Source organism: Musa acuminata, chromosome BXJ1-5 (genome assembly GCF_036884655.1).
Source record: "Musa acuminata AAA Group cultivar baxijiao chromosome BXJ1-5, Cavendish_Baxijiao_AAA, whole genome shotgun sequence".
Classification (NCBI taxonomy): Eukaryota; Viridiplantae; Streptophyta; class Magnoliopsida; order Zingiberales; family Musaceae; genus Musa; species Musa acuminata.
In genome coordinates this window covers 31,531,634-31,550,212 of record NC_088331.1, presented here as the reverse complement: position 1 = coordinate 31,550,212, position 18,579 = coordinate 31,531,634, and the positions used below count along the sequence as shown (strand labels likewise).

The window sequence follows — 18,579 nt, the reverse complement described above, 5'->3', positions numbered from 1 at the left end:
TTTCATCCATACAACTTGTGCACAGCATGCACTTGCTGGAATATATTCAGCTTCGGTTGTTGATAGTGCAACCGAGTTTTGTTTCTTAGATGATCAGGAAACAATGGCATGTCCTAAAAATTGACATGTTCCTGATGTGCTTTTTCTATCTAGTCTACAGCCAGCAAAGTCCGCATCAGCATAAGCAATTAACTCAAGATTATCTGATTTTGGGTACCATAATCCTAGATTTGTGGTACCATTAAGATATCTAAGTATTCTTTTAACTGCTTTGAGATGAGATATCTTAGGATTTGATTGAAATCTAGCATAAAGTCCTACACTGAACATGATATCTGGTCTAGTTGCAGTGAGGTAAAGTAAACTTCCTATCATGCCCCTATAAGTTTTTTGATCGAAGCTTTCTCCACTTTCATCAATTTCTAACTTAATGGAGGTGCTCATAGGAGTGTTAATAGCTTTTGAGCTATTCATATTAAACTTTTTCAGCAAATTCATAGCATATTTAGTTTGACTAATAAAGATGTCATTTCTTAGTTGTTTGATTTGTAAGCCTAAGAAGAATGTTAATTCTCCCATTAAACTCATTTCGAATTCAAGACTCATAGTTTTAGCAAAAGATTCACAAAGAGATTCATTCGTAGAACCAAAGATAATATCATCAACATAAATCTGAATAATGAGAAAATTATTTTTAAAATTCTTGATAAACAATGTAGCATCACTCTTGCCTTTTGTGAAATTATTTTCAATAAGGAAAGAACTAAGTCTCTCGTACCAAGCCCTCGGAGCTTGTTTTAAACCATAGAGAGCTTTAGTTAATCTAAACACATGATTAGGGAGACTATTATTTTCAAATCCAGGAGGTTGTTTAACATAGACTTCTTCGGAAATAAAGCCATTAAGAAAAGCGCTTTTAACATCCATTTGAAATAATTTAAAATTATTACTACTAGCGTAGGCAAGGAGCATTCTTATGGTTTCTAATCGAGCCACAGGAGCGAAGGTTTCTTCATAATCGATACCTTCTTCTTGGTTGAAACCTTTGGCCACTAATCTAGCCTTGTTTCTAACCACGATACCATATTCATCTTGCTTGTTTCTAAAAACCCATTTAGTACCAATAACTAAATAGTCATTTGGCCTAGGAATAAGCTTCCACACCTCATTTCTCTCAAATTAATTTAATTCATCTTGCATTGCGATAATCCATGAATCATCTTTCATGGCTTCGTCAACACATTTGGGTTCAATTTGGGAGAGAAAAGCGACATTGGAACAAAAATTTTTAAGAGAAGAACGTGTTTGAACCCCCTTTGATGTGTCTCCTAAGATTAGCTCCTTAGGATGAGCATCTACATGCTTCCAATCCATGGGTAAGGATGTTTCGGAAGTGGATGCATCCAAATTGCTAGTTGGAGACGGGGTTTCATTTAAATTCAAGGAATCAAAATTAACATCATCATCAAAATCGTTTTTCCTTATTTCGAAAATCTCATTGAAAACAACATGAATGTATTCTTCAATAATTAAAGTTCTTTTATTTAAGATACAAAAAGCTTTAGAAACCGAAGAATAACCAAGAAAGATTCCTTCATCGGATTTAGCATCAAATTTTCCTAAGTTATCTTTTTCATTCAAGATAAAACACTTACACCCAAAGACTTTAAAATATGAAACATTGGGTTTTTTGTTGTTCCATAACTCATAGGGAGTTTTGGTGAGTAAGGATCTTACTAGAACTCTATTCAAAATATAGCATGCAGTGTTTACGGCTTCAGCCCAAAAATATTTGGGTAGGCTATGTTCATTCAACATAGTTCTTGCCATTTATTATAAATTTTGATTTTTTCTTTCTACTACTCCATTTTGTTGAGGATTTCTAGGAGTAGAGAAATTATGGTTGTATCCATTGAGTTCATAAAATTCTTGGAAATCATGGTTTTGAAATTCACCACCGTGATCACTTCTAATTGACGAAATCATAGAACCCTTCTCATTTTGAACAAGTTTACAAAACTTGGCAAAATATCTAAAGCATTCATTTTTCTGTTTTAAGAAGTAAGTCCATATGTATCTACTATAGTCATCTATAATGACGAAGGCGTATTTGCTACCTCCTAGGCTTGATGTAGAGATTGGTCCGAACAAGTCCATATGGATCAATTGTAAGGGCCTAGAGGTGCTTATTTGATTCTTAGATTTGAAACTACCCTTAATTTGTTTACCTAATTGGCAAGCATCACATACATTATCTTTGATGAACCTGATATGAGGAATTCCTCTTACAAGTTCTTTAGATGATATTTGAATGATTAGTTTTATGCTAGTATGACCTAATCTTCTATGTCATAACCAAGCATCCTCATTCAAAACCGAAAAACACATTTCATTACACAAATCATTGATGTCAATAGTGTATGCATTATTTTATTTTAATGCAATCATAGACATATTTTTGTGTGGTTTTTCAATGATGCAAGCATTAGATTCGAATCTGACAATATATCCTTTATCACATAATTGAATAATGCTCAAGAGGTTATGTTTTAAACCATCAACTAACAAAACATCTTCAATAAAGAAGTTGGATTTGTTACCTATAGTTCCTTTGTCAATGATTTTACCCTTGTTGTTGTCTTCGAAGGTGACATAGCCTTCGTCTATGCTAGTGAGCTTAGAGAATTGAGATGGATCTCCGGTCATATGCCTTGAGCATCCACTATCAAGGTACCATCTCTTGCTCCTAGCTTGCGATGGTATAGATTTCTACAAGAAAGGATGATCTTTAGGTACCCATTTGCTTTTGGGTGCCTCAAAAATAGATCTACATTTTTTATCATGTTGCATAGAATTTATCATGGTTCCTTTAGGAACCCAAATTAATTTGTTCGGACTAATTTTCTTGAATGGATAATAATGCGTTTTGTGTCCAAGTTTGCAACAAAAGTTGCATTTGCTTTGGTGTCGAACATGTAAGATAGGGCCTTTTATGAAGGTGGTTAGATTTTGGTGAGGACTTCTCACAAATTTGATTCCACTTCTTTTGGGAACGTGACCCTTGTTTGCAAGGATCATGTTCAAAGACTTGCTACCAACCTTGAATTTCTTCAAGGTGTCTTTAAGTAGCAAGTTTTCCTTTTGGAGAGTTTCTAGATCATGGCATTTTATGCATGAACCTAAACTATCATGATATTTAGTTTTTAACTTATCGAAATTACAAGTAAGACTATCATGCTCCTTTTTTAGCAATTTGTATTTTCTGCTAATAATCTTACATTCATCAAATAAGTCATGGAAGGTATTTAATAATTCATCAAATTATAAATCTGCATCTATTAAATTTGTTACCTCCTCTCCGATGGCCATTAAGGCGTAATGAGCAACTTGCTCGGTGTTGGACTCCTCTTCTTCGGACGCGCTCGAGTTATCCCACGTTGCTTTGAGTGTCTTCTTCTTTGATGTTCTCTTTTTGACTTGGGGACAATCACTTTTGTAGTGTCCCGGCTTTTTGCACTCGTAGCAAATAACTTGGTCCTTCTTGGGTTCAAGTTTATTTTTTGTGTCATTCTTAAACTTGTTTCTTTTAATGAATTTTTTAAATTTTCTTATTAGAAGTGTCAAGTCATTGTCACAGTCCTCATCACTTGAGTTTTCTCTCAAGTGGTCTTCTGAAGTTCTAAGTGCCATATCCTTCCTGTTCTTTGGAAGGATGTCTTCTTGCTCTTCATGAGCTTTGCAAGTCATCTCATAGGTCATTAATGACCCCATTAATTCTTCAAGAGGGAAGTTGTTTAGATCTTTCGCCTCTTGAATAGCAGTGACTTTAGGATCCCAACTCTTAGGAAGGGATCTTAGAATCTTATTTACGAGCTCAAAATCCGAAAAACTTTTTCCGAGTCCTTTTAAACCATTGATGACATCCGTGAAATTGGTAAACATGTCGCCAATAGTCTCACTCGGTTTCATCCGGAAAAGTTCGAAAGAATGTAACAAAAGATTGATTTTTGACTCTTTCACTCTACTTGTGCATTCGTGAGTCACTTCGAGTGTGTGCCAAATATCAAATGCGGTTTCACAAACCGAAACACGGTTGAACTCGTTTTTATCAAGTGCACAAAATAAGGCATTCATAGCCTTTGCATTAAGAGCGAAAGCCTTCTTCTCCAACTCATTCCAATCGATCATTGGAAGAGAAGACTTCGAAAATCCATTTTCGACAAGATTCCAAAGTTTAAAATCCATAGAAATAAGAAAGATCCTCATTTGGGTCTTCCAATAGGTGTAGTCCGTCCCATTGAACATGGTGGACGTGTAATAGAATGACCCTCTTGGTTTCCGACGTATGCCATCTCTCTTGGGTTTTAATCCGTTTGAGAGTTAACCCCGCTCTGATACCAATTGTTAGGATCAAAAGCACTAAGAGGGGGGGGGGGTGAATTAGTGCAGCGGAAAATCTTCTACGATTAAAAAAAAACTGCGTTCGTTCGATAAAAGTGATTTCAGTAAGAAAGCCGATTCGTAAATCACTTTAACTTTTGATTAAGCGAGATGCAGCAAAGATATAAATGCAGTTTGCAGTTATGGTTCAAATCAGATAGTAGGCGCAAACTGAAATATGATATTCGTACGAAAAAACTGATTTACGTCTAAATGCTGATTCGTAAATCACTTGATTAAGCGAGATACAGTTAAAGCAAGGATATAAAGGCAGTTTGCAGTTATGATAGAAATCAAAACGTAAACGCAAACTGAAATATGATGATCGTACGATAAAACTGATTTACATCTAAACGCCGATTCGGAAAGTGCAAAGCTTGAAACCCAATCGTATATGCGCAGAAAGCAGTAAGCTTTTAAGGAGGTTTGCAGTAAAGATAATATGCTTCCTCCGCTTTTGGCTTCCTCCACCGACGATTTAGAGTGGTTCGGTCAATCTTGACCTACTCCACTTTTGGCTTCCTCCACCAACGAGGTCACCGACGTCAACTAGAGGCCTTCCTTCAATAGGCGAAGGCCAACCACCCTTTTGCTAGTCATAAGTGCCCAGCAAGCCAATCACGTGAGTGATGGCACGTGTGACTTGATACAGAATCTTTTTGCTTATTATATTTTGGCGTATATCACTTTATAACTATTGCATAAATGCATATATATTGTGATGTCCTTGGATTTGTGCAATGGGAATCGGATCGTGATGAGATCACGATAATGAGATCGATTCACCTTTAAACACATATCCTAAATAATCCCGGTCATAGGTTACTCGAGAGGGACATCGTGATAACCGGATAGACTGGTGTGCTGTATACCCGTCCATATGATGGATGCAGCTGGTCTCATAGCTGCTCGTGTAGGGACACTAGGGATACAGTACAGGTGCTCATTGGAGAATGAGTTCACTGATTGATCCGCTTACGGAATGCTGGATGGTTGATGATGCCTTATTGTCAGACAACGATTCCGTAGTCCTAGTGGTGTATCTGGTTCTTAGACTTGAGACACCAAGGATGTCCTGTATGAGTGCTCCACTCTTTGATACCAGACTTATAGGTTTGGCTGTTCCCAGATCTAGTACAGCTGGTCATTGGGAGTGGTAGTCGACCTTACGAGGGCTATTGAGTGTCGATAGAGGATCATCCACTCTCGGTATCATGAGAGGAATATCCCATGTGTTCTTGCTCAGACAAATCCCTGGCCAGGGTCATTCGGGTTGAGAGAGAAAGAGTTTTCCGGGAGAATCCGATTAGAGCGAGACTCGAGTAGAAACCGTATGGGTCTGACAGCACCATGCTCGATATACGGTCTCTGGGATATTAGATGGATGAGGGACTATAGGTACATGGTAACTGAGGACAGACAGGTCCAATGGATTGGATTCCCCTGTATCGTCTGGGGACTACAGCGTAGTGGCCTAGTACTTCCGTAGTCGATGAGTCGAGTGAATTATTACAGAGATAATAATTCACTGAGTTAGAAGGAGTTCTGACAGGTATGACTCACGGCCAGCTCGATATTGGGCCTAGAGGGTCACACACATATGGTAGGCATTGCGATGAGTAGAGGTTCGGATATGAGATATCCGACGGAGCCCTTGTCTTATTGGATGCAGATCCAATACCCACTAGGGAAAGGACCCATTAGGGTTTTGACACGGGATCTCTATAAATAGGAGGGATTCACAGCCTCATAGGCTAGAGTCTTTGCTTGCCCTTCCTATTCTCCTCTCCCTCCTCTCCCCTCAGAGTAGGCTTGGAGTTTTGAGGAGCGTCGTCGCAACCCTGCTGTGTGGATCACCGCTAGAGAGGAGGACGCTTGATCTCCTTCACCCTCTCCTAAGGATCTGTAAGGAAACAGGGATATACGATCTCCCTAGGTAACACAATCTCTATACGCAGTTTTGTGTTTTGCGGATTTTTTGCGCACCAATCTTCGCACGACGACGAACATCTTTTTGGGAATCGAGGATTTTGTTTTCTTGTTCTTCCGCTGCGCATATGATGTCGCCCCCCAATGATTTCCCAACACCTTTTATAGTTTCACTCCTTTTGACGGGCTTAGGAGACAACCCTTACATAATTTCCTTTCCTCTCTTAACAGATTAGAACTTGGAAGAAAAGAGGAAGAAGAACTTTCAACTCATACAACACTTTTGAGCTCTAAAAATCACAAAGTAAAATCAGAATTTCGATGGTTTCTTGGTGCCCTTTTAGTGCTGAATGGGTGGGGTATTTATAGGCCCCAACCTAGTTTGAATTTGGAGCTCAAAACTATCAATTCCCAGAATTTCGGGATCTGGCGGTTGCACCGCCTGACTGAGGCGGTTGCACTGCATGACTGAGCTCGAAGACTGAGCCTCTAGGCGGTGCCACCTCCTGTAAGGGGCGGTTGCACCTCCTGCCAGAGCTCGAAGACCAAGCTCAAGCGGTGCCATCGCCTGATTGAGGCGGTTGCACCGCTCAGCCAGAGCTCGGAGACTGAGCCCAGGCGGTGCCACCTCCTGTCAAGGGCGGTTGCACCGCCCAGTCTCGCTCGGAGACTGAGCCCAGGTAGTGTCATCGCTTGGCTTGGGCAGTTCAACCGCCTGGCAGAAATCAGGGTCCGAATGGGTTGATCCATTCGGCCCAATTTGGGTTTTTCAAGGGCCCAATTGCCCTAAGATTAAGTTAATGGGATCACCTCCCATTTCCAACTTAATTATTGTGCTAACTACGATATTTCCTAAGACATTTACTGCAACTTGCTTCGGTGCGTCAATCGCTTCTTCCGGTGAACTTCCGTCGATCATCCGATGAACCCTCGGTGATGCTCCTGCGGACTTCCGGCAAACTCCTGGACTTGCGACGATCCACTTGGCGAGTTCCGACGAGCTTCTTTGGCAAGCTCATAGACTTCTCAGATTTGTTCCCGTAGAACCTCCGACGACTGTCTGAACTTCCGTCGAACTCTCGAACTCCCAACGTGATCATTGTCTCGACTCTAGCGCAATTCCTACTGCATATCTTACTTTCATCATAGTTAATCATGCATACTTATCTCAATATATAGATTAGATAACAAATGACAATTGACTTCATCATCAAAATTCGAAATTCAACACGGAGACGTTTCGATAGTTTGATGAAAATTAACTTGAATTACACTCAAGTTATACTCGATCATAAATTTAATATAAAAAATCTTATTTTAAAAATTAATCATCCTAAATTTTTATAAAAATAAAAATTAATAATAAATATATAGTGTCATCTAGTAGTTCAGGATAAGTTTAGATAGGTTCGGTGAAATTGAAAGAAACTTTTAGTTATACTCTATCATAAATTTAATCCAAAAATATCCTATTTTAAAAATTAATCATCCTAAATTAGCATCTCACCTAACAATTCAAGAAAAGTTTAGATAAGTTTGATAAAAATTGAAAGAGTTACACTTGAGTTAATAAATTAAATATAAAAGTATTTTATTTTAGAAATTAGTTACCCTAAATTCATATAAAGATTTAAAAAGTGATGAAAATTTATTTTAGAAAATAGTTACCCTAAATTCATATAAATATAAAAGCATCTCACTCGAGTAGTTTAAGAAAAGTTTGAATAAGTTTGATGAAAATTTAAAGAGTTGCATTCCATTATATATTCAACCCAAAAATATCTTATTTAAAAAATTAATGACTCTAAATTTATATAAAAATAGAAAATTTGATGAAGTTCTAAAGATGATGCAAAACATATTATCATCTCACTCTAATAGTTCCGAAGAAGTTTAGATAAATTTAATAAAAAAATTAAGAATTATGTTCAAACATCTTAGAATGATATACTATTAGTTTTAGAAAAATTTAAGTCAGTTTTAGAATGATTACACTCGATTCGTTGTAATTAGACCTGACCCAATCCGATTGGATCCAAATTGTTTAGATTAGACTAAATTAGTCTGTGGATCTGTGACTTGAAATAGTCCGATTCAAACATATTATTAAATTTAAAAAAAAATATATTTTGGAAAAACTAAATATATGAATGTAAATTATAAAAGCATAGTAGTAATTACTTTTTTCGGTAAATTACACAAGAACATACTTAAAAAGTTAAATTTTTTTACTTTTATAGTTTACTTTTTTAACCTCAACTTACCTAAAAGATTCCGTCGAACATATTTTCAACATATATTTTAATAAATACTTTAATTTGATAATTTTACTCGTGCGAATTGTCTCCGCATTCATCCTCACATCCCCCCCCCCCCCTGCAATGTGTTTCATGTAAAAAAGTGAACCTAATCATTCACGTGGATTGCCTCGATCTCCCATCATTTATCATATATAATTACTTCATTTGAGTATTATATATATTCACATTTTAAATATTTTTCAAACAGTACATTGATTTTTTTAATTATACTCTAATTAAAAAAATAAAAATAATCTTTCTCTTTCATAGTGTCATGGACAAAATTATAAACGGGGTGTTCGATGTAATGCTTATATATATCCGAGTCTTTTTTGTTTGTTCATGCTTTGCTATATGGATGATCGAAGGCTTAACAACCCCATTTTAGTTGGGTTTGATTGCCGTTTTAGGATTGTAAATAAATATTGCGTTATGTGGACACTTGTGTGATATTTTAGTCTATAATAGATCATTTTGGATCATTTGTTGTGCGATCATTCATAAAGTCTGTTTGTAATTTATATTGGCTACGAACTGTTTACTGAAATAATTGCTTGTGGATCCCGAGTGAGACGTTTTCTCTAACATGTTTTCTCTTTTGTAGATCCTAAGGGACCATAGGAGGTTTCGAAGAGATTGACCTTTGCGGATGGATATACAAGGATGCCGTATGACTTAGACAAAATCAACTAAATACGTGACAGTACGTTACCTTCGTCATTGCCCATCGTCCACGAGAGAAGGAGAGGGGAGGAGTGAAAAGAAAATACATGACAAAAAACGGAGAGAGAGAAAAAGATTAGCAAGGAAGAAAAAGAGGAGAAGTAGGGTAACAAGGAACTAGGAGGAGAGGATAGAAAAAGAAGAAGACGAGATGACGGAAAGTACAAGCAATGAGACGGAAGAGAGAAAGATAGGTCGAAATAAAGTGGAAAAGAAATAATGGATGAGAAGAGACAATTTAGATAATTTTTAAATTAAAAATATATTTTAAATATTATTATTTATAACTTAATTTTTAAATTTTTTTAAATTTATAATTAAATATAAAAAAATTATTATTTTTCCTTTTTCCTTTATCCTCCTCGAAGGATTACACGAGGGGGCGAGAGTAGGGTCAAACAATTTTGAGTCACATCAATAAGGATAATGATTATAAAAAAATCAATAATATTAATATTATAAATAAAAAATAAAAAAATTATTATTATTTTAAAAGAGAACAATAATAAAATATTATCAATACTATGAATAGTAAATTTTTATATTTTAGAAATATCTAAAATATATATTTTTCGTTAATATTTACCTAAGGTTTTAAATTAACTTTGGATGCATACGGTAACAATTTTGATAAATAAAGCTCGGGCTTTAATCGTCGTCGGACTATTTATAGTTAACTTATATAATTAGTTATTTTTAGTATTTCAATTATTATATTTTAAAAATTATATTAAAATATTTAGTTCTAATTTTATCAATTAATGATGTGAAGAGATATAAAATTAAATATTTTACTTAGAAATCTTAATATAATTTTTGATAGCGTAAATACCGGAATAGCAATAATTACAGGCTCTCCAATGGGCGCTGCTGTTTGGATCCCACCCGGTTTCCTCCGCACCCGCTTCCCCATCTCTCCGATGGGCGCTGCTGTTTGGATCCCACCCGGTTTCCTCCGCACCCGCTTCCCACCTCTTATATCTCTCCGATGGGCGCTGCTGTTTGGATCCCACCCGGTTTCCTGCGCGCCCGCTTCACCCTTTGGCTGCTGCTCCCTTCTCCGTGGGCAGGCAAAGCGGGAAACGTGTTAGTAGAAAATGAAAATGGATGCCGAAGCAGTCCTCCCCAAGCATTTTGCTGAAACCAAGAGGAGGGAGAGGCACCGACCCTAACCCTTAGCTCGATCGATCGGAGACCTCGCTCGCTCGGTGGGATGGCGTCGTTCGAGGAGGCGCCGCCCGGCGATGCCAAGTCCGGGCACAAGATCTTCCAGTCCAAATGTGCCCACTGCCACACCGTCGAGAAAGGAGCTGGCCACAAGCATGGTAGATCCCTGATTTGAAAACGTGTTCCTGTCCTTTTTTGCCCTCGGTTCTGTAAATTCCACCTTTTTCGCTTTCTTGGCCTTTTGATTTTGTTTGACCCGTATTGGATCAAGATATAATTCCAAATATATATTATTTTCTCTTTTGTTCTTTCCTTTTCTTTCTTCGTCTAGACCCTAAATTTGTCACTTTTAGTTGAATCTGTATATCTACTATTTCTCCTTTTTGGCCATCGATTCTGTTTGATCCATAATATTATCTCTTTTACTTTCTTTTTCTGTCGTCTCTAATATTTTTCGAGTCTTTATACGTTATACTCATTCTCAGCAGTTCCCATCAAAATTGGAATGCTCATTATCTGTTTTCTGGTTGTTCTTTAGGATTTTTTTTTTCTTTTTCGGTGAAATGTTCATGATGTCTTCCTGTTTTCATTCGTTAGGAAGGCAGTAAGGCCCAAACGTACGTACCTAATGTTCGCTAAGCAGTAATTAGTCTATGGGAAACGATACTGAACTTGTGCAAGATCATTTTTGTGAACAGTTGATATAAGATTTTGGGAAATTTCTAGCAGTGTCAAAAACATTTTCAGTGTACGGACAGCTGTAAAGAAATATTGTGGATTGAAAGCCTTCTGTTTGCTGACAGAGATAATTTGCACTTTATCCAATGATAACTTGTATTTTTCTCAGCAGAGGTTTCTTGAAGCTGGGAGGGAGGAAGAAGAACTAGGAAGCATGGTTGACATGTGGGGATGAATCGACATAGGTCCTAGTTCAGTAATGTTGTTCTGAATAAGAGTGGATAAGTTGATGCTTCTGTAGGCCCTTTTAGCGCCACAGTTTATCCTGCCTACCTTCTAAGGGTGGATTTCAACCTCTAACGAGTTATTCCAACATATGTTTTTAATGGAAACCTTTTGTTTGTGGCTTATTTTGATTCAGAGGCAAGCACATTTATGGAAATTAATTAGTTCAAACTACTTATTCTTGAAGTATAAAGAGTTTACAACATAGAACAATGGACTGATCAAAAGCTACTCATGATATGTGCACATGTAGTTTTTCATGAAAATAATGATTTTGCAAAAGGCGTGGTTAGTTTTTTAATTGCTTCTTGTCTGCCATATTTTACTTCTGAACTATCATCCTTGTTTCTTTGTTTCTTGTAAATTTTTCTTTTTTTTCAATTAAGTTTTTCCCCAATGGTTGTTACTGTTTCAAGTAGCAGACTTGATGTGTTTTCCCCCAACTTTCTCGTCATTAATAGGTCCTAATCTGCATGGCCTTTTTGGGAAGCAATATGGGACAACTCCTGGTTATTCCTATTCCACCGCAAGCAAGAACATAGATGTGATATGGGAAGAAAATTCTTTGTACGATTACCTGCTGAATCCAAAGGAGGTAATGACTGGTGACCTGCTGATGGTGAAAATATATGCACGATACATTGAACTAATCACTTATGTGTATACATTACAATTATAATGTGTAACCATGGATGGATTTTCCCACTGACAGCAATGTTTGTGTTCAGATGTTCTCATCTTTTTTGTTTTAGTAACTAAGTACTGCTTCTTTGCTCTTGTTTTAGACAATTACCTGATTTAGGCACAGTTTTATCTGCAGTAATTACACTGTAGTACTATCTGGAGTAGTTTGAGTGAAAAAGTCGAGTGGCTTCAAACTTAAAGGGCTTTGCAAGCTTGATCTATTGCTGTTTCATCAAATGGATGGCCATAGCTTTAATGTTTTCGTTTCCCCTGTCTCTTGTTCATTGGTTGGAATGAGTAGTACCATTTAATCTTGTCAGGAGAACAGTTGAGACATAGATATTGAAATCTAGACTATGTTGAGGCCAGCAATTATCCAACTTGGACATTGCTTAGTGGGCATAAAGTTGTGGCTTCAAGGACTTGTCTCAGAACATGAAATGTGGTTTGGTTATTTTTGCCGAAAGGCTTCTCATGCATGTGAACTGTGAAATAAGTGTTTGATTTCACATTAAGCCTAAAAGTTACATTTTATATTCCTTGTCCATGGAACGTATTTATTTCTTCAGCAGTTTTGGTGGTTAATTAATGGGCCACTTTCCTCTCACACACTTCTCCGTTAAATTGTTGCATAATTTCCTGGACATAAGTGACATGTATTTACTTTTATGTTTAATATCTTCTATTTGTGTTGCTGTACCATGGCATTAGTTCTTTTCACTTAGCACACCATATTATGTCCAATCTAGGGTTACCATTATGTTTTTATGTAGTTTTTTCTTTTATTTTCTCGGGTGTTGGAAGCAGTGATTACAATAGGCGCTCGGGCGAGGCGAGGCCCGAGCGCCTCGCTTCATTTCCAGGCGGCGTGCTTCAAAGAGGAACTTGGGCGCTCGCCCGAGGCCAAGCGTCGGGCTCTTTGGGCGAGCGCCTGGGTTAAACCAGGCGATCAAATCGAATTTTTAGGTTTAGTTGGTTTCCGGTGCTTTAGTTGGTTCAATCAAATCAACTAAATCACTGATATCAGGCTCCCTCTCGTGATTTCCTCGACTTCCCCAACCCTAACACTCATGATTTTGTCGTCGAGATTTCTTCTTCGTTGTCCCTACTCTCTGCTGCCATTGCCATTGTCGTTGCTCGCCGCTACTGTCGCTACTCGTCGTTGCACAATCGCTGCTCGCCGTTGCTATCGTCGCTCGCCACTACTGCCACCGCTCCTGCTGTCGCTCGTCGCTTTCGTTGTTGCTCGCAGCTCTTGCTGTTGCTCGCCGCTCCTGTTGTCATCGCTCTTGCTCCCACTCCAGCTACGGTTGTCGCCTGCTATCGTTGCCGTTGCCTCAGTAGTCTCGGTCTTCTCACACTCTTTTCACTATACTATTAACAGTATATTAACAGTATACTGTTAACTATATACTAATAATAGTATTTTTATTTATTAGATTAATAATATATTATTTTGATTTTAATACTATTAATTTTTATTTATTTAAAATTATTGTTAGGTGTACAAAGCAACTCAACAGATTTGATGTAAAATTTTATTGTTTTGATTTTTGAGACTTTTTATTAATGTGACATTGTGATTTTGTATTCGATTTTCTTAATTTAATAGTATATTTTTATTTAAATAATTATATTTATTAATTATATTATATATTTTTATATTTTAGTGTCTCGTTTCGCTCAAGCGAGCTCCTGGCGCCTCAGGTGTTTTTGGACCTTGACGTCTTTTAACGCCTAACGCTTTTTAAATCACTGATTGGAAGTAGGAAGTAGGAAGAGGCAACACTGCATGTAAACCTACTTGATTTCACAATTTTCCTCCTTTGTGAGGATGTTGCAGTAGCTGCTATCTGGCAGCATGTGTTAGTTCTGCATTATCGAGTCCCACTTAATTATGAACGTATGAAAAATGAGATAACAGGGTGGAAAGATATCGATATGCTCTATGAAATCTGGATGGCAACTCTTCACCATCCTTGTATTTGCTGGTGCACTCGGCCTGCTACTAACATCTATTATTCCTTCTTTCCTGCAGTACATTCCTCTGAAGAAGAAGTTCCCCGGCATGAAGAACCCTCAGGAGCGTGCAGATCTGATTGCCTACCTCAAGGAAGCCACAACTTCCTAAATCATCCATCAACCCATCTTCCCAAGTAAAGATGTCAACTTGTGGCAATTTTTATTTGAAATATGTAAATAAAAATTTCGGTGCGCTTAGTATACAATTCAATGATGATAAAAGATCCATCTTCGCACAAGTTTGTGCACTATTGGTAGTCTCATGACGACTCATCTAGGTCATCATAATACTTGTATGCTTTGCAATAGTGACTTCTTTTAACACCATGCATTATTTGCATGATGTATAATATTTGGAGGATATAAAATGTTTGGTGTTGTTATGAAACATTGATGTCATTGTTGGAGTCTAAAGAATTCATCATCCAAAATTAATTAGACTGGTATCCTGTTTAGTTCTACTGCAACAAAACAAAAAGGCCATGCTGCCAAAGTCTGAATGTGAGAAATCAGCACTTTGTTTATGAATGACATGTTGAAATTGCATGTGTAAACAAAGTTTGAATCTTCTCATGTGAACTCCTGCAGTGTAATATACAATTTACGCACTCCCTTAATTTCTTACTTTAATTAAGGACATTATTTTTTTTACATAGATTTTAATAGTAACAAAAGATACATTAGGATTTCTTGTCATGCTGAGTAACCAAAACCTACCCCAGGAACAAAGATTATGGTTCAGATCGATGACAATTTTGACCCTTTTGGTCACCTGAATTTGTATCATGAAATGCTGATCTTACACTTCTTTTCTATCACCACTAAATTTATGAATTGGGCATTCAGAATCGACTCCTAACCAAAATTTTGGTAGTCTCATCAGAAAAGACATGAATGATATGATATCACAATGGCGTAATTACTACCTCTATGATTGATGGTTTTGTCTCTCGTTTGTTGGTTAGCATATTTAGAGAGAAAACTATGTGAAGATTCAGAACATCCTCAGGTTGTCAACTGGCAGCTTGGAACCATAAGATCCACATGTTTTTTGCCACTGTTTTTGGCCACTGCCCATGCCAGACCTGCCAACGTCAGTACATGTCTAATTTTTACCTCTTTTTCAAGCACAGATCACGTCTTTCGTCTCTACAAGTGGAGACATCTTGTTAGTCTTCTTTCTTTCCTTGTTGATCCAACAGGCACAAAACATCCAAAAGATCCCTTCTTATTGATCCAAAAGGCACAAAACGCCCAAAAGATCCCTTCTTTGGTGGGCTACTCCCTCGTATTCGTGTGATTCCAGCATGGATTCACCCTCAAAATCCTACCTTTTTGGTGTTCCAATTCGCAAAACCCTTTTTGGGTTCATCTTGCTCCTCTCCCTTGCCCCATCATCTGTTGAGACCCAGATCTCCGACCAGCCGACCGCCTACCAGATGCTGGAGCAATACGATTTCCCCAGAGGGATCCTCCCGCAGGGCGTGCGGCGCTACGTTTTGAATCAAGATGGGAGCTTCGAGGTGTATCTGAGCGGCGACTGCGAGTTCAAGGTCACCGGCGGCTACTTGTTGCACTACAAGAGAAAGATCACCGGCGCGGTGGCCTCGGGGTCGCTGACCAACCTTAGAGGCGTCAGCGTCAAGGTCCTCTTTCTGTGGTTTGGGATCGATGAAGTGGTGAGGAGTGGCGACGAGATCGATTTCTATGTCGGCCCGCTGTCGGCATCCTTCGGGCTGTCCAACTTCGAGGAGTGCCCCCGCTGCCGCTGCGGCTTTGATTGCTCTGCCGCCATGGTTTCGGATTCGTAAGATACTGGGGTTGGTGATCATGGACTGTCCCAGGCTGGCATTCCATGGATTAACCTTGATATGTTTAACTTGTGCTATCAAATGAACGCATGCATAATCACAGATTTTGATATGGTCTTTAAGAATCCTTGAGTCTTTACCTTCGAGTAGCTGTAGGATGATTGCTCCATCTTTTTCCACTTTGAATGACTGCATGTTCTACATTTTGATCTGTGTCTTGGTTAAAACATTGCCTCTACTTGTGCTGAATCCTATGTTGGGCTGATGGCCCATATTCAGCCCTTGTGGGTTTTATCAGCCCACACCCCCTCTTAACCTAACTCTAATTAAGATTAGGGGAGTGTGGTGGCTGCGTTTTAGAGGCAGATTAAAGCTATAAAAAGGCAGCAACGAGGTAGATCTTAAGAGCCACGAGATTCCAAAGAAAAGAAGGAGAACAAGACAGAAAAGGAAGAGAAAGAAAGGGAAGAAGACAAGGACAACGCAGAGAGACCGTTCTCAATCATCTAGTAGTGTTCTCATCTCTGGTTAGATCAAATCTACAGTAGGCTCTTGCTGTGATCACTTGGGAGGTTTTAGATATTGTGGGCAGTGACGTGATTCTTGTATCCCAGTTATTCTCTTGTGGTTGTTGCTAGGGTTTTGGGCAAGAGATTGAGATTTGTACATTCATTATTCTCATAGTGGATTATCTCTAGTTTGTCCCGTGGTTTTTACCCTTCACATTGAAGGGGTTTTCCACGTATATCTTGGTGTTCTGTTTGATTGTGTTTCCATTTTATTCCGCTGCATATTTTGGTCTTCTAGTATTTTTTCCTATACAAAGGTTATTCCTGTTTATATCCCCATCAATTGGTATCAGAGCGGGGGTTTTGGTGATTTAATTTTTGTATTTGAACATGGAGGCCAGTAATATTTCTCGCATGATTAGTTTGAATGGAAATAATTGGATGATATGGAAACCAAGAATGGAAGATCTCTTGTATTTCAAAGATTTGTATGGACCTTTGCAGGGGGATAGTGCAAAACCTACAACTATGACAGATGATGAGTGGAAGAGGTTAGATCGAAAAACAATTGGGTTTATTAGATAGTGGCTTGATGATAGTGTTTTTCACCATGTTTCTACTGAAATTTCTGCATATTCTCTTTGGAAAAAATTGGAAAGTCTCTATGAAAGAAAAACAGCTGGCAACAAAGTTTTTTTGATCAGAAAACTTGTGAACCTAAAATATAGAGAGGGTGCTTGTATTGCTGAGCATTTGAATGAAATGCAGAGTATTACTAACCAGTTATCCTCTATGAAAATGTCTCTTGATGATGAGTTGCAGGTATTGTTACTTCTCAGTTCATTATCAGAAAGTTGGGAGACACTGGTGGTTTCCCTCAGTAATTCTGCACCAGATGGTATTGTCACTATGAGTCAAGTAACAAGTAGTTTGTTGAATGAGGAGTTGAGAAGAAAGAGTTTAGCAACATCTCAGAATGATTCATAGGCACTTATCTCAGAGAACAGAGGAATGTCAAAGTCTAGAAGCGGTTCACGTATGGGTAGGAGCAAGTCAAGATCAAGAAAATATATTGTTTGCTATAACTGTGGTGAGAAAGGACATTACAAGAACCAATGTAAGCAACCTAAGAAGAATAAGAAAAAGGGAAAAGAAGTGGAGTCTACAGAGTCAAAGAATAATACTACAGCTACAGTGCAGGGTGGTGATTATTTGATTTTGTCTCCTTCTGATGATATTTTTTCTTGTGTGTGTCAGGATCTTGAGTGGGTGATTGACACAGGTGCTTCTTATCATGCTACACCTCGGAGAGAGTTTTTTGCTACATCCAGGTCTGAAAACTTTGGTGTTGTCAAGATGGGCAACTATGACACAGCAGACATCATTGGCATGGGTGATATCAATTTAAAGACCAACCTTGACTGCAAGTTGGTACTTAAGGATGTGAGGCATGTGGTTGACTTGAGGCTGAATTTAATTTCAGTTGGAAGACTAGATGATGAAGAGTATGAAAGCAGATTTCACAAAGGGCAATGGAAGCTCAGTAAGGGTTCTCTTGTTATAGCTAATGGAAAGAAATGTCATACTTTGTACAGGTTGCAGGCTAAAGCTTATGGTGAGCAATTAAATGCTACAGAGAAAGACTTCAGTATGGAGTTGTGGCATAGGCGATTGGGACACATAAGCGAGAAGGGGCTGCAAGCTCTTTCCAAGAGAGAGGTATTACTAGATCTCAGAGGTATACATCTGAACCCTTGTATTGATTGTTTGGCTGGTAAACAACATAGAGTTTCATTTGCTAGTACTGCTTTGTCTAGAAAAATGCATGCCTTAGACCGTGTTTATACAGATGTATGTGGTCGTTTGAGGACAAAAACTCCTGGTGGATCTGTTGATGTTCTTGGTATAAGTTGTGCACTTTATTTTGTCACTTTTATAGATGATTTTTCTAGGAAAGTTTGGGCTTATGCTTTGAAGACCAAAGATCAGGTTATTAATGTCTTCAAAGAGTTTCATGCCAGGGTTGAAAGG

The 18,579-nt window shown here is 38.0% G+C and overlaps 2 protein-coding genes across 2 annotated transcripts; both read left to right on the top strand.

The window, feature by feature from the left end:
- Nucleotides 1-10,435: 10,435 nt before the first annotated feature.
- On the top strand, nucleotides 10,436-14,476 carry LOC135674128 (cytochrome c-like). Its single transcript, XM_065183616.1, has 3 exons — nucleotides 10,436-10,717; nucleotides 11,984-12,117; nucleotides 14,245-14,476. The coding sequence occupies exons 1-3, from the start codon at nucleotides 10,606-10,608 to the stop codon at nucleotides 14,335-14,337; spliced, it is 339 nt and encodes a 112-aa protein (XP_065039688.1). The 5' UTR covers nucleotides 10,436-10,605; the 3' UTR covers nucleotides 14,338-14,476.
- A 761-nt stretch (nucleotides 14,477-15,237) lies between these two features.
- Nucleotides 15,238-16,178, top strand: LOC103985202 (uncharacterized protein At5g01610-like). The gene has a single exon (XM_009402833.3). It carries the CDS (start codon nucleotides 15,536-15,538, stop codon nucleotides 16,037-16,039), a length of 504 nt encoding a protein of 167 aa, XP_009401108.1. The 5' UTR covers nucleotides 15,238-15,535; the 3' UTR covers nucleotides 16,040-16,178.
- Nucleotides 16,179-18,579: the final 2,401 nt, after the last annotated feature.

Coding starts and splice junctions, on each gene's coding strand:
- LOC135674128 (XM_065183616.1), top strand. CDS start 10,606: ATGGCGTCGTTCGAGGAGGCGCCGCCCGGCGATGCCAAGTCCGGGCAC. Junction 10,718..11,983: donor AGGAGCTGGCCACAAGCATG/GTAGATCCCTGA, acceptor CGTCATTAATAG/GTCCTAATCTGCATGGCCTT. Junction 12,118..14,244: donor ACCTGCTGAATCCAAAGGAG/GTAATGACTGGT, acceptor TCTTTCCTGCAG/TACATTCCTCTGAAGAAGAA.
- LOC103985202 (XM_009402833.3), top strand. CDS start 15,536: ATGGATTCACCCTCAAAATCCTACCTTTTTGGTGTTCCAATTCGCAAA.